Source organism: Leopardus geoffroyi, chromosome E3 (assembly GCF_018350155.1).
Source record: "Leopardus geoffroyi isolate Oge1 chromosome E3, O.geoffroyi_Oge1_pat1.0, whole genome shotgun sequence".
Classification (NCBI taxonomy): domain Eukaryota; kingdom Metazoa; phylum Chordata; class Mammalia; order Carnivora; family Felidae; genus Leopardus; species Leopardus geoffroyi.
In genome coordinates this window covers 8916583-8927268 of record NC_059340.1, presented here as the reverse complement: position 1 = coordinate 8927268, position 10686 = coordinate 8916583, and the positions used below count along the sequence as shown (strand labels likewise).

Sequence of the window (10686 nt, the reverse complement as noted above, 5' to 3'; positions counted from 1 at the left end):
CCGCCGCCTTCGGTCCCATGGGCTTTTCTCGTGCCTGCGGTACATCCTCCAGGCCGATAGGGGGCAATCAGCCGGTCTTCACACGGGTTCGGCCTGGCCGGAGTAACCCGGAAACAGCCTCTAACCCGGAAGAGGTGGTGTTATAGGATTCTGCCGGCGGCGGTGGTGGCGGCTGCGACGCTGAGATGAATGCCCCTCCCGCCTTCGAGTCGTTCTTGCTCTTCGAGGGCGAGAAGAAGTAAGTGGAGGCGGGGCGGGCCGGGGGTCGGAGGGCAGAGTCTGGGGTTCCGCCGGCTCGTCCACTGCCGGGAGGACGGAAGGAGCTTTTACTGGGCGTCCCGTCCGCTTCGCCCTGCGTACGCCAAACTTGATACTGCCCTGCCGGGCGGTGGTGAATGTCTCCATTCTGCAGAGGAGGAAACTGAGGCTCAGAGAGGCTAACTGCCCCGGCACACAGGAAGTGGCGGTCTGTATCGGAACTCAGTACCTGATGCCAGAGTGCTTTTCCTCTGGGATCCGACAGCCTCCTCATTTCTCTTCCTGGCCGCCGCTTTCATCCTCCTGATGCAGCCAGAGTGATGACTCCTGGGCTTTAGTCCGATCTTCACTCGCCCGTGGGGAACCCTGGGTGACCCCTCGCCTGCAGAGGGAAGGAGAAGGGTGTCTCGTGGTCTCAGACTGGACTTGGCTCCTGGATCCCCCACTTAACGTCTCCATACCTTTGGGCAAGTGACTTAATCTGCTTGAAGCCTCCTCTGGAAAATGGGCTTCTTGCTGTATTCAATCACAGGATTTTCTCTTAGGGGAGCTTAACGAGGTAATTTACGGAAAGCCAATTAAGCATCGGCTTTTCCTTCTCTTAACAGCCTGGCATGCAGGGAGGGCTCTGTGGTCTAGCCCTTACCAGCCACTTAGTCTCTCTTGGGAGCAGGGGTTGTCGGCTGGGGCCCATTTTGCCCCCCACGGGGGCTTTGGCAGTGTCTGCATTTTTCGTTGTCATGAAGGGGGTGCTCCTGGCAGTTAGTGAGTAGGGACCAGGGATACCGGTCGTGTCCTGCGGTGTACAAGACAGCCCCCGACAAAAACGAACTATCCGCCCTTAAATGCCAGTGGTGCCAAGGTGGAGGAACTCTGCTTTAGGAACAAGGAACAGTCCCGAGTAGGTGAGGGTCCCGGCAGAATCAGGGCGTAGCCACCCTGCGCTCTGAGTCAGAGGTCTTTATGGTTGAAGAGATTGAGGAAGGCTTCCAGGAGGAGGTAGGACTTGAGCCAGTGTTGAAGGGCAGGGTTTAGACTTGGGGGAGGAGAGACCCTGTTCCCCATCAGTTGCTCTTGTCTCTTCCTAGGATTACCATTAACAAGGACACCAAGGTACCCAATGCCTGTTTGTTCACCATCAACAAAGAAGACCACACGCTAGGAAACATCATTAAATCGTAAGTTCCAAGTCAAAGGCTCTTGGGCAGTGTTTAGGGGGCTCTCTGAGGCAGAGCAGAAATTCCAGATTTCCTGGTCTTTCTGAGCTACTGGAAGATCTGGGTGCTTGTTCTGGCAACTCCCATGTAAACGTGCATTTTCTGCAGGACACTGACCCGTGTCGGTTCACGTAGCCATGTTTCTGTGTTGGCTCATCTAGCTAAGGAAAGGAAGCGAACGCACAGTGAGCCAGAGGAAAGCAGACCTACTTGTGTTTTGGGGCTGGGCACGGAGCAGCAGCCAGGATTAATGGCCCCCCACCCCAGCCACCCCGGTTTGTCACGGTGACCTCAGTAACACCTGGCATGCAAAGATAACACGTGCCAGAGACTGTAACGTACAGAGTAAAGGAAAGAGGTGGGAGAGAGGCTGTGGTGATCTGGCGCCCCTGTGGACAGAGCGCGGATATTGGTTGGTGGGTGTTTGTTTACACCAGTGGGATCCCGGCCAGATGCGATTGCTGTTCTGGCCCAAGGATTTGTTTCACTGCTGAAAAGCACTATCGGTGAGGCCGGGTCTTTCCAAGCTTTGAGGCCCTGGGCAGGAGCCTGCCCGGTCTCCCGGCTGAAAGGAGGAGGTGGACTTGGCCGCCCGTCTTCTCTCTGGCCGAGTCCTGCCCTGAGCCGGGTGGTGGTGCTCAGGCCCTCCTGGGGCCTCGCCGCTCCCATGCAAGGCGAGGCACGTCCCCCGGGCTTCAGTTCACTTCGCCACAGCCTTGCAGAACGGGGCCCTCTGTGTGTGGGCAGCAGCTGCCAGCCCGTGTTGCCCAGAGGACTTCGATTTCTCCCTCTGCTGCCTTTACTGCTCTCATCGGGCTGGAAGCCGGGCTTCGTATTTTGTGTTCTGGTTTACTGAATCCTGGCTGCCTAGGGAGGGCTCTTTTGACTTCCCCTGAGGGAAGTTTTCTGGAAATCCTGCTTACCACGTGGGATTCCCACAGATGTGTTTATGAGAGGCTTCCCCATGTGGTCTATCTTCCAAACGTTTTCTTTCAGGATTTTTTTGGGGAAATCAAGAGCAGGGAGCCACCTGGGGTCAGCCCCCCGGCTGTATTTGCTTCTGGGTTTCAACCCAATGGGAAGATTCCTTGGTTATAGGCCTGGTAATCCCCAGGGGTGGTAGGCTCAGCCTCCCTGCGTCACACTGGCCATCTGTGTGTCCCAGACAGCTGCTGAAGGACCCCCAGGTGCTGTTTGCGGGCTACAAAGTCCCCCACCCCTTGGAGCACAAGATCATCATTCGGGTGCAGACTACACCGGACTACAGCCCCCAGGAGGCCTTCACCAATGCCATCACAGACCTCATCAGCGAGCTCTCGCTGCTGGAAGAGCGATTCCGGGTGAGGAGCCAGCTGTGCAGGGGAGCGGGGATGTTCTCGTGCCCACATCCGGGGCAACCATTGGGGGCAGGTGGTGACAGAGCAGGGATGTGACTATAGTCTCGAGCAAGTGTGGACTAAGGGGTTATGGAGTTGAGGTCTGGAGCCTGCTGTCTGCACGCATGGGTGGGACCTTACTGAGGGCTCCAGGCTTTCCTTGGGTGCTCTTATGGCCCCTTGGGGCTCCTCCCCCAAGTCTTCTCTGTGGTGCCGGCTACTCTGGTTTGTAAGGCCTGGCTGCTTCCAGGGCATTTCTGGAGGGGGCAGCTCATCCTGGGGTGGGGGTCCCATAGTTAGGGGGGATGGCCACACTTGTCCCTGCAGGGGGGCTCAAAGTCTAGACCCAAGATAGAGCGGGAAAGATCCACGGCTTGTCAGATTTTAACATCTGTGTCATCTGCACAGATGGGGTGGGGCCGCTGCTGACTGCCCGGCTCCCAGGAGAGGGGCCAGGGTGGCAGTTCCCTGGCAGACCTCTGTCAGGGACCCTGGGGTTGTGTTCCTGGCACCCAGCCCCGGGCCTCTCTGGCTAAGTGCGCTGCTGCCCCTCTCTGCTCAGGTGGCCATCAAAGACAAGCAAGAAGGCATCGAATAGAAAGCTGGAGGGGTCTTGCTTGGCACCTGCACTGGAACCTTCTCCAGGCCCCAAGTAGAGAGCTGCTTCCCCAGCTTCGGGGACATCCTGGTGAGCCCCTCCCTCCAGAGCCAATGTGTACGTACATAGAGTCTGTTTTACCTTCCAAATAAAAGTGTGGCTGGAAGAGACCTGGTTGTGGGCTAAAGCAAGGTGACCCCACCGCACGTGGATCGCGAGGCTCCATGGAGGTAGATGACCTCTTGCACGGTTACTCTGGGGCTGTATTTCAGAGTGGAAGACTCAGAGTTTTGTCTGAGAAGGTGGCGCGATCCCTCATTCTACACCAACAACTGCAAAGCTGGGGGACGGCCAGGGAGGCAGTGCTTCCAGGAGTCCCTCAGCTGCCAGGCCCGCCTGCCCGTCTCAGACTAGGAACGCCAGACGGGGCCACAAACCGCTCTCCAGTCTTCTCTTAAACAGTAGAGACTTTAATAAAAACATTTGCCGATAAAAAGCTCCCTGTCATTAGCCCCAAAGCTGAATAAGTTAAGTTGTGTCCCTGGTGCTCCGCGACAGGCAGGAGGCCCTGCTCTGGCTACGGTCTCTTCCAGATGGCCACGATATTGGAGTCTGTCAGAGCGGTGAGGTAGGTAAAGGTGGGGTTGGCCACCACTGTGTTCACCATGGTCTTGGTCACCATCTGGCCGAGGGCCCAGGGCTGGGGCCACTTAAGGATCTGGGGGGAAGAGAAGGGGGGCTGGGCTCCTGCTTCCTACACAGCAGTCCCGGCGGCAGGAGAGGGACACACGGTGCCTACCTGCGTCGGGGCGTGCGGAGCTGCCGGCAGTGGAGGCTGCTGGGTCAGGATGTGCCTGACGTCGTAGACCCACACGTTGCCCTCCTCGTCTCCACACAGCACGATGCCCTCATCTGCCAGGACATACACGTTGAGATCAAAGGTGGGGCGGAGCTTCCGGGAGGTGGATGGCAGGATGGGGGGGCGGGGGGAGGCTCACCAGGACAGGTGCTGAGCGAGAAGTAGGCCAGCTTGGTGGGTGACCACTGCAGCCGAGCCAGGACCACCACGGCCAGCGTGGACTGCTTGCCCCGGCCCACCCACGTCTGGCTCCAGCTCCACAGGCAGATGGTGCCCAGGCTGTTCCCCTTGGAGGCTGCGGGCGAGAACTGGGGTTGGGGGAGGCCCTCTCCACATACACTTCTGTTGCATAGCGGGGACCCCTCAGGAGCCCCTAAACCCCAGCCCAGGGAGGGGCGCCTGAGTGGCTCAGTCGGTTAAGCATCCGACTCTTAATCTCAGCCCAGGTCACGATCTTGCAGTTGGGGAGTTTGAGCCCCACGTCGGGCTCTGCACTGATGGTGCAGTGCCTGCCTGGGATTCTGTCTCTCCTCTCTGCCCCTCTCCCGCTTGTGCTCTCTCTCAAAATAAAAAAATTTTAAACCAAAAAACCCAGCCCAGGGAGAAGCGACCCACAAAGGCCTTACCGGGGCCTATCCTTGGTTCTCAGGAAGCCAGGCTGTCCCTGAGCAGGGCTCACTCACCCACGACATCCTCATTCACAAACGCCAGCCCGTCCACTCTCCGCCCAGGTGCCTCCGTGCCCTCGGAGAAGACAAACTCCACCTCACACACCCTGCGGGGCAGCAGCAGATGCCGGTCAGCTACCCCTGCATGGACAGGAGCCGTGTGCCTCTAGACGTGCCCTCTGCCCCAACTAGGAGATGTGACAAAATCTGTCCCGGGCCCTGGAGGGGTTCGGCTTTGCCCTGGAAGGGGAGCCAGCACCTCTGGGGACACGGCCACAGGTGGTGGGAACTCAGGAGCAGGAGGGGCTGGTTCTCCCACCCCATCCTGGGGGGCAGGGCCGGGAATGGTCTGGAGAGGCAGGCAGTTCTGGGCCGGTGCCGGGAGCCAGAGGGTGGTGGGAAGTGACTGCTGCACTTCTCCAAGCTGAGAAGCCTATGGGGTCGACGCTGCTTGGAAAGGCCGCCCGGCAGCTGCCCACGGTCCCCGTGCCACCTGGAGCCAGATAGGCGGCTGAGGAGCAGCAGACCCATCTGAGACGTGGGCCGCCACAGGGCTTGGACCCCAGACAGATGTGGGTGGGCAAAGGGTAGGGGGCAGGCCCAGGGCTTAACCAGGTGTGGCACAGGGCCACCACAGGCACTGGGCCAGACAACTGCTCCAGCCCGTGCTGAAGCTTCTGGGATTTGCCTCCATGTAGCAGCTGCCTCACTCCTGTCACCCACCTCTAAGGTTCTTCCCAGGCCATCGACTGCATTTAGGACAAAATTCACAATCTTACCGGGGCCGACGGCCAGTGGCCCCGGCCAGAGCAACCTCCCCACCTCCTGTGCCATCTCCTCCAGCTTCCCAAGCTGGGCCAGACCTCCCAGGTCAGGCAGCTGTCCCCACCCTGTGCACAGGCTGCTGCCTCTGTGTGAGCACCTCCCCCCTCTGCCTGACTCCCTGCTAGGCTCACATGGTACCTTAGTCTTCCTTTGCACCCGACCTCACACCTTGGGGGTAACGGGCCATCTTTTTTAATGCCTGTCTCTGCCACAAGGCTGTGGGCCCCGCAAGGGCAGGGATGCTATGCTGAGCTCAGTCTCTGGCCTACCAGGTGATACAGATGAGCCCCGCGCCTCCCCATTGCCCTCGAAGGTGAGGTGATCACAGCTCAGAGAAGTGACCTGGCCTGGTCCCCCCCCCCTCCCCACTGAACACCAGGGAAGGAATGGGTCACGAGGCTTTCCTCGAGAGACTGGCAGGAGGTGGGGACAGACCAGACTTGGGAAGAGGCCCCTGAAAACAGCCTCTGGCTGCCCAGAATGGGGCACAGCTTGGGCACCACCCCCCGGCAGACCCGCTCAGGGTCAGACGTCTGGACTGGCCGCGGCCAGGCTTTTGAGGCCTCCCGGGCCGGCCTCACCTCCTCTTCTGAGGCTGGTCCAGCCGCACGTCCCAGCAGCAGCAGCCACCCTCGCAGCCAGCCAGCAGGTAGGCCTCCGGGCAGGACGCCACAGGGCAGAGGCGCAGCGGGATGGAGGCAGCATCGAGTGTGAGCAGCTGGCTGCCGGCAGGTGGGGAAGAGTGTGAGGCTTCGGCCCTGTGTCGGCGCCCCGCCTCCCCCACCCCGCCCCTCAGCATCATCACCTGGCCTGGAATTCATAATCGTGGTTGGGCACCCCGACGTCCCAGAGGATGATCCGCTTGTCATAGGAGGCCGCTGGGCAGGGTATGGGAAGGGGAGAGGCGGCTCTGAGGAGGCCCTGCTCCCTCCCGCGGACTCCATTCCAGGCTGAGGCCGTGGTCACAAGGCCAGCCCGAGGCAGGCCGGGCCACAGCTGGGCCACGGAGGGCTCGAGTGCCTACGCTGCCTACCTCGCCCTAATCTAACGTGCCCCACGGCAGGCAGCCATCTTCTAAGGCCTCTGCTCACACATCACCCTTGTCTGGCTTACCACTCTTGGGGGGGAGGGGTGTCCACCCAGGTCACAGAGCAGCCCAGGCTGTGGGAAAGCTTCAAGGCCATGGAGCAGCTGGGGGCAAAGCCAGGATCTGACGCCCTGTCAGTCGTCCGCAAAGCCACGCTGTTTCTACTACGGCCAGAGCAGAGCGTGGCGCCAGCCATGAAGCCCGCCAGCCGCAGGAGCTCCCTACCGTGCTGGGGAGGGCGCACTGAGGCGTCTGGGTGCTGGGGACACCTCAGGGGTGTGGGAGAGGGTCTTACTGAAGAGGTGGGTCTCGTGGGTGGGGCTGAAGCAGAGGGTGGCGATGGCCTTCTTGTGGGCCCGGATGACTCCGCAGCAGAAGCCAGCACGCACGTGCAGCAGCCGGACCAGGCCCCGCAGGCCTGCAGCCGCCAGCACACTCCAGCGCTTCTTGTGGCCTGCCTGCGTGACCACCGTCAGGGCTGTCCAGGCCACCGAGAAGAACTCCTGGGGGAGAGGAGGGAGAGGGCGTCACTAAGGGGCAGGGCTACGTGCGCACGGTGCCTGCAAGGTCAGGCCTGCGGCACTGAAGCCCGGCAGAACAGAGTCACCTAGCGAGCGGGTGGCCGAGCCTGGGCCCCCAACCCCGGCACTCTGCCCACAGTCCCGCACGAGCAGGGCCCCGGCACTCACCTCGCCAGGCGCCTTGTACTTGTGCAGTACGATGCCCGTCTGGCAGTCTATCACACACACGGCCTCCCCGCCACACGTGGCCACGGTCTGTGATGTGGCCCCTGCCTGCCCTGTTGTGGGGGGTCAGCCTAAGTAAACGCGTTTCCTGTGAGGTTTGCCCCAGCAGCTCCTTCCTGGCCTTGACGACACTTCATGAGCTGTCTCTCGCAGGTCCCCCATCCACCGAGGCGGCCCCCTGACCAGAAAGCTTGTTCCTGCTCGTTCCCTTGGCTGTCACCCTGGCCCTGCCTGCCCCACAAGGATGTACCCTCCTCCCAGGCCGGCTCGAAGGCGCAGGCCCAGAGCTGGGTCTCCAGGTCCCGAGGGCTGTTGTTCTTGCTGTGACATTGCAGAAAGTGCAGGGGCTCCAGGTCCAGGGCAGGCTGTGGGGGCAGAGGTGGGGTTCACAGCTGCCCCAGCCCGCACTCCCTGCCAGCTGCCCAGCTGCTTCCTGGCCCCTGCGAGCTTACCTGGCTGCCATCGGAGCCCATGGGGCTGCCCTCCACGTGGGCCGGTGGGGAGGGGCATCCCCGCTTGCTGGGAGACAAGCTGAGTGAGACGTCACCCGACCGTTTCAAGGCCATCGGTCTGGCCTGTGGAGGGGGTCAAGGCTGGGCTGAGAAGAGCCTGGTGACCATGGGCCCATCTGCCCAGGGCTTCCTTCCTCTGCATCACTCTCCCACGGGTGTAGAAAGCCAGGGTTGGCCCCCAAGGTCAGCTTGAACTCGCCCAGGCATCAGAGGCCATCTCCTGGGCTCATTTCCAGGACCCCTCCCCTTCCCTCCTCTAGTCTCCCTAGGCGGGAAAGGCCAAGACAGGCCTGTGAAGCCTTGACAGCTGCATGATACACCTACCCTGGGCTCCTGGGCGGCTGTGGCTTTTGAAGGCCTCTCCGGGATGCCGGTCTCATGCACCTGGGTCCCACCAGAGGCCACCAGCGCCTCAGAAATCATCTGCACCTACGTGGGGCCGGGACATCAGGAAGCTGGGTACATGCAGTCCTAGGGGCCCCCAGCCCCTCCCCAACTGCTGGCACAAACAGCCTGTGCTTCCCATGTAACCATTAAGTCAGCCTTCCCTGACCCATGCCACTCTCCCATAAAGCCTTATGGCCAGAGGCTTCCAGGGCAGCTGAAGGCATGGGAGCCATAGAGGATCTGGGAGAACCAACTCCCAGCACAGCAGGGTGACGCCATACCCGCCACTGGGTGAACTCGCTGAGGGACTCAGGCCCATAGCGGACGTTCCTGACTGCGGACTTCACAAAGTCAGCCTGGGCCTTCTCTGCCTCCTCCTCTGGGCTCCGTGTGGCCATGAACTTCTCCCAGTGAGCGGTGACCTGCCACCAGAGGGACCAGATTCAAGCCCAGCCCACCCCAGATCTCCTGGACCCTCTGTGGAACCTCTGCATCCAATCTTCTGGCCCCAATTGTCTCCACCTCACTGTCTCCTGGAAGTCTCCCTGAACCACAGCCTTCTTAGCTGCAGCATACACAGTCCTAAACAACCCACACGTGAGCAACAGCCCCAAGGAGAAGCTGGCCCAGAGTAAGGTTACTTGAAAGTGTCTTAGCCTCCCTGGCCGGGCCCCGCCCCCACACCTGGAGAGCCAGACCTCTCAGGACAAGAGATCAAGCACCACTGCCAGGCTCAGAGCAACATGTCAGGCTAGGACATAAAGGCCACTCAGTATCAGGGCAGAGCACTCCCGTGACCCTCTCTCGGGGTTCCCCCAGTGTTGCTCATTCCTCAAGGTCCCCAAGCGTTTCCAAACACCAGAGAAGCCTGCTGGCTCCCTTACCCTGCTGGTCAGCTCCCGGTTTAGATTCTCCACCTGAGAGGAAGTGGAGGAAGCATCCTTGCCATTGACCTTACGGAGCTTGGGCAGGAGAAAGGAGACTTTCAGGTTGTCACTGACCTGGGGGATGAGGGAGAGTGGCTCAGTGTCCACCTGTGGCTCAGCCCAAGCGTGCCGGCCCTGGGTACAGGGCAGGTGGGGGAGGGGGTACCCTACTTACAGTCAGGAAGGGGTTGCCTTCCAGGCTCAGCTCCTCAAGCTGCGGGAATTGACACAAGGCAGTGACGTCTCCCAGCTGGTTGTTGGCGCAGCGGAGGATGCGCAGGTGGGACAGGCCCAGATTGGCGGGCAGCGTCTCCAGCTGGTTGTTGGAAAGGTCCAGCTCTTGCAGCTGCGTCAAGCGGCTCAGGAGCTTGGGGTCCAAGTGCTCCGAGAGCAGCTTCAGGCCAGACAAGCTGGGTGGGGGCAGACAGGGAGGGCTGAGGGGAGGGGAGAGGAGGAGGACCCCCCCCCCCCTCCAGGACAGTCCAGGGTGCCTCCGAAGCCTTTTCCAGCAGAGGATCACCTTCGTGCACAGCTTTTCCTTCTTAAAATCTAATAACTACTTTACAACTGAGTACAGCTGGCACCTCCAGAACGCTTTCCCTCATCCTCTATGGGAACTCCTCTGTGCTGCCCTGGGCCTCGGGAATTAGCTCAACAGGTTGCTCAATACCCTTTCTGCAGGACTGTCTCCCCCTAAGTCCGGGTCCCCTTCAGGGAAAAGGCCACTCAGGGCCCAGCCGGCCCCTCTCATAACGGCAGCCCTGAGTTTGGCCCGAGTGATCAGCCTCCGCCTAACCGACAAGGCGATAACGGGGCCAGGGAGGGAGTGGGCATGGGTCGCAGACTTTCTTCACTCCCAGCGGGCGACGCAGGCCCGGGTGGCGGGCTGTGTGTCCCCCGCCCCCCCCCCCCCGGCCCGGCGGACCCCCGTCGCCCCCGGTCCGCCTCTTACTCCAAGCTCCGGATTTTCCCCAGCCGGTCGCTCTTGGGACGCCCCCGCTGCATGAGCAGCCGCGCCGAGAGGGGGCCCATGGCGAGGAGACGCGACCCGCGCTGGCCGGTCGGCGGCACCGGCGTCCGGCCGAGTCCGTGCCTCCTGGAGACCGAAGTCAACGTCCACGGCTGGCGGAGCTCTGGAGGCGGCGCCGCGCGAGCCCGTCGCTGGCGACGACCGGAAGGAAGCGGCCCGGCGGACCTCGTGCCCCGCGGGCTGACTACGACTCCCAG

General features: G+C 61.4%; 2 protein-coding genes across 6 annotated transcripts; one reads left to right on the top strand and one right to left on the bottom strand.

Annotated features, from left to right (window-relative positions):
• Positions 1–106: 106 nt before the first annotated feature.
• Positions 107–3619, top strand: POLR2J (RNA polymerase II subunit J). The gene is made up of 4 exons (XM_045461966.1): positions 107–238; positions 1347–1436; positions 2641–2815; positions 3414–3619. Exons 1-4 carry the CDS (start codon positions 186–188, stop codon positions 3447–3449), a joined length of 354 nt encoding a protein of 117 aa, XP_045317922.1. The 5' UTR covers positions 107–185; the 3' UTR covers positions 3450–3619.
• Positions 1122–10647, bottom strand: LRWD1 (leucine rich repeats and WD repeat domain containing 1). 5 transcript variants are annotated; one of them, XM_045461955.1, is made up of 15 exons: positions 10412–10639; positions 9635–9869; positions 9418–9534; positions 8815–8955; positions 8471–8575; positions 8087–8209; positions 7885–7999; positions 7578–7687; positions 7184–7391; positions 6607–6679; positions 6383–6526; positions 4992–5083; positions 4448–4603; positions 4249–4361; positions 1122–1636 (listed from the first exon to the last, which is right to left on the bottom strand). In XM_045461955.1, the coding sequence occupies exons 1-15, from the start codon at positions 10489–10491 to the stop codon at positions 1430–1432; spliced, it is 2019 nt and encodes a 672-aa protein (XP_045317911.1). In that variant the 5' UTR covers positions 10492–10639; the 3' UTR covers positions 1122–1429. The 5 variants fall into 5 exon arrangements, with proteins under 5 accessions (XP_045317911.1, XP_045317912.1, XP_045317916.1 ...); XM_045461956.1 differs by having other exon boundaries at positions 6383–6523; positions 10412–10638; XM_045461959.1 differs by lacking the exon at positions 1122–1636 and adding an exon at positions 3904–4167 and having other exon boundaries at positions 6383–6523; positions 10412–10647.
• Between the last annotated feature and the right edge of the window lie 39 nt (positions 10648–10686).

Coding starts and splice junctions, on each gene's coding strand:
- LRWD1 (XM_045461955.1), bottom strand. CDS start 10,491: ATGGGCCCCCTCTCGGCGCGGCTGCTCATGCAGCGGGGGCGTCCCAAG. Junction 8,210..8,470: donor CAGCCGCCCAGGAGCCCAGG/GTAGGTGTATCA, acceptor CCCCCTCCACAG/GCCAGACCGATGGCCTTGAA. Junction 7,688..7,884: donor CGAGCCGGCCTGGGAGGAGG/GTACATCCTTGT, acceptor CCCCCACAACAG/GGCAGGCAGGGGCCACATCA.
- POLR2J (XM_045461966.1), top strand. CDS start 186: ATGAATGCCCCTCCCGCCTTCGAGTCGTTCTTGCTCTTCGAGGGCGAG. Junction 239..1,346: donor CTCTTCGAGGGCGAGAAGAA/GTAAGTGGAGGC, acceptor GTCTCTTCCTAG/GATTACCATTAACAAGGACA. Junction 2,816..3,413: donor TGCTGGAAGAGCGATTCCGG/GTGAGGAGCCAG, acceptor CTCTCTGCTCAG/GTGGCCATCAAAGACAAGCA.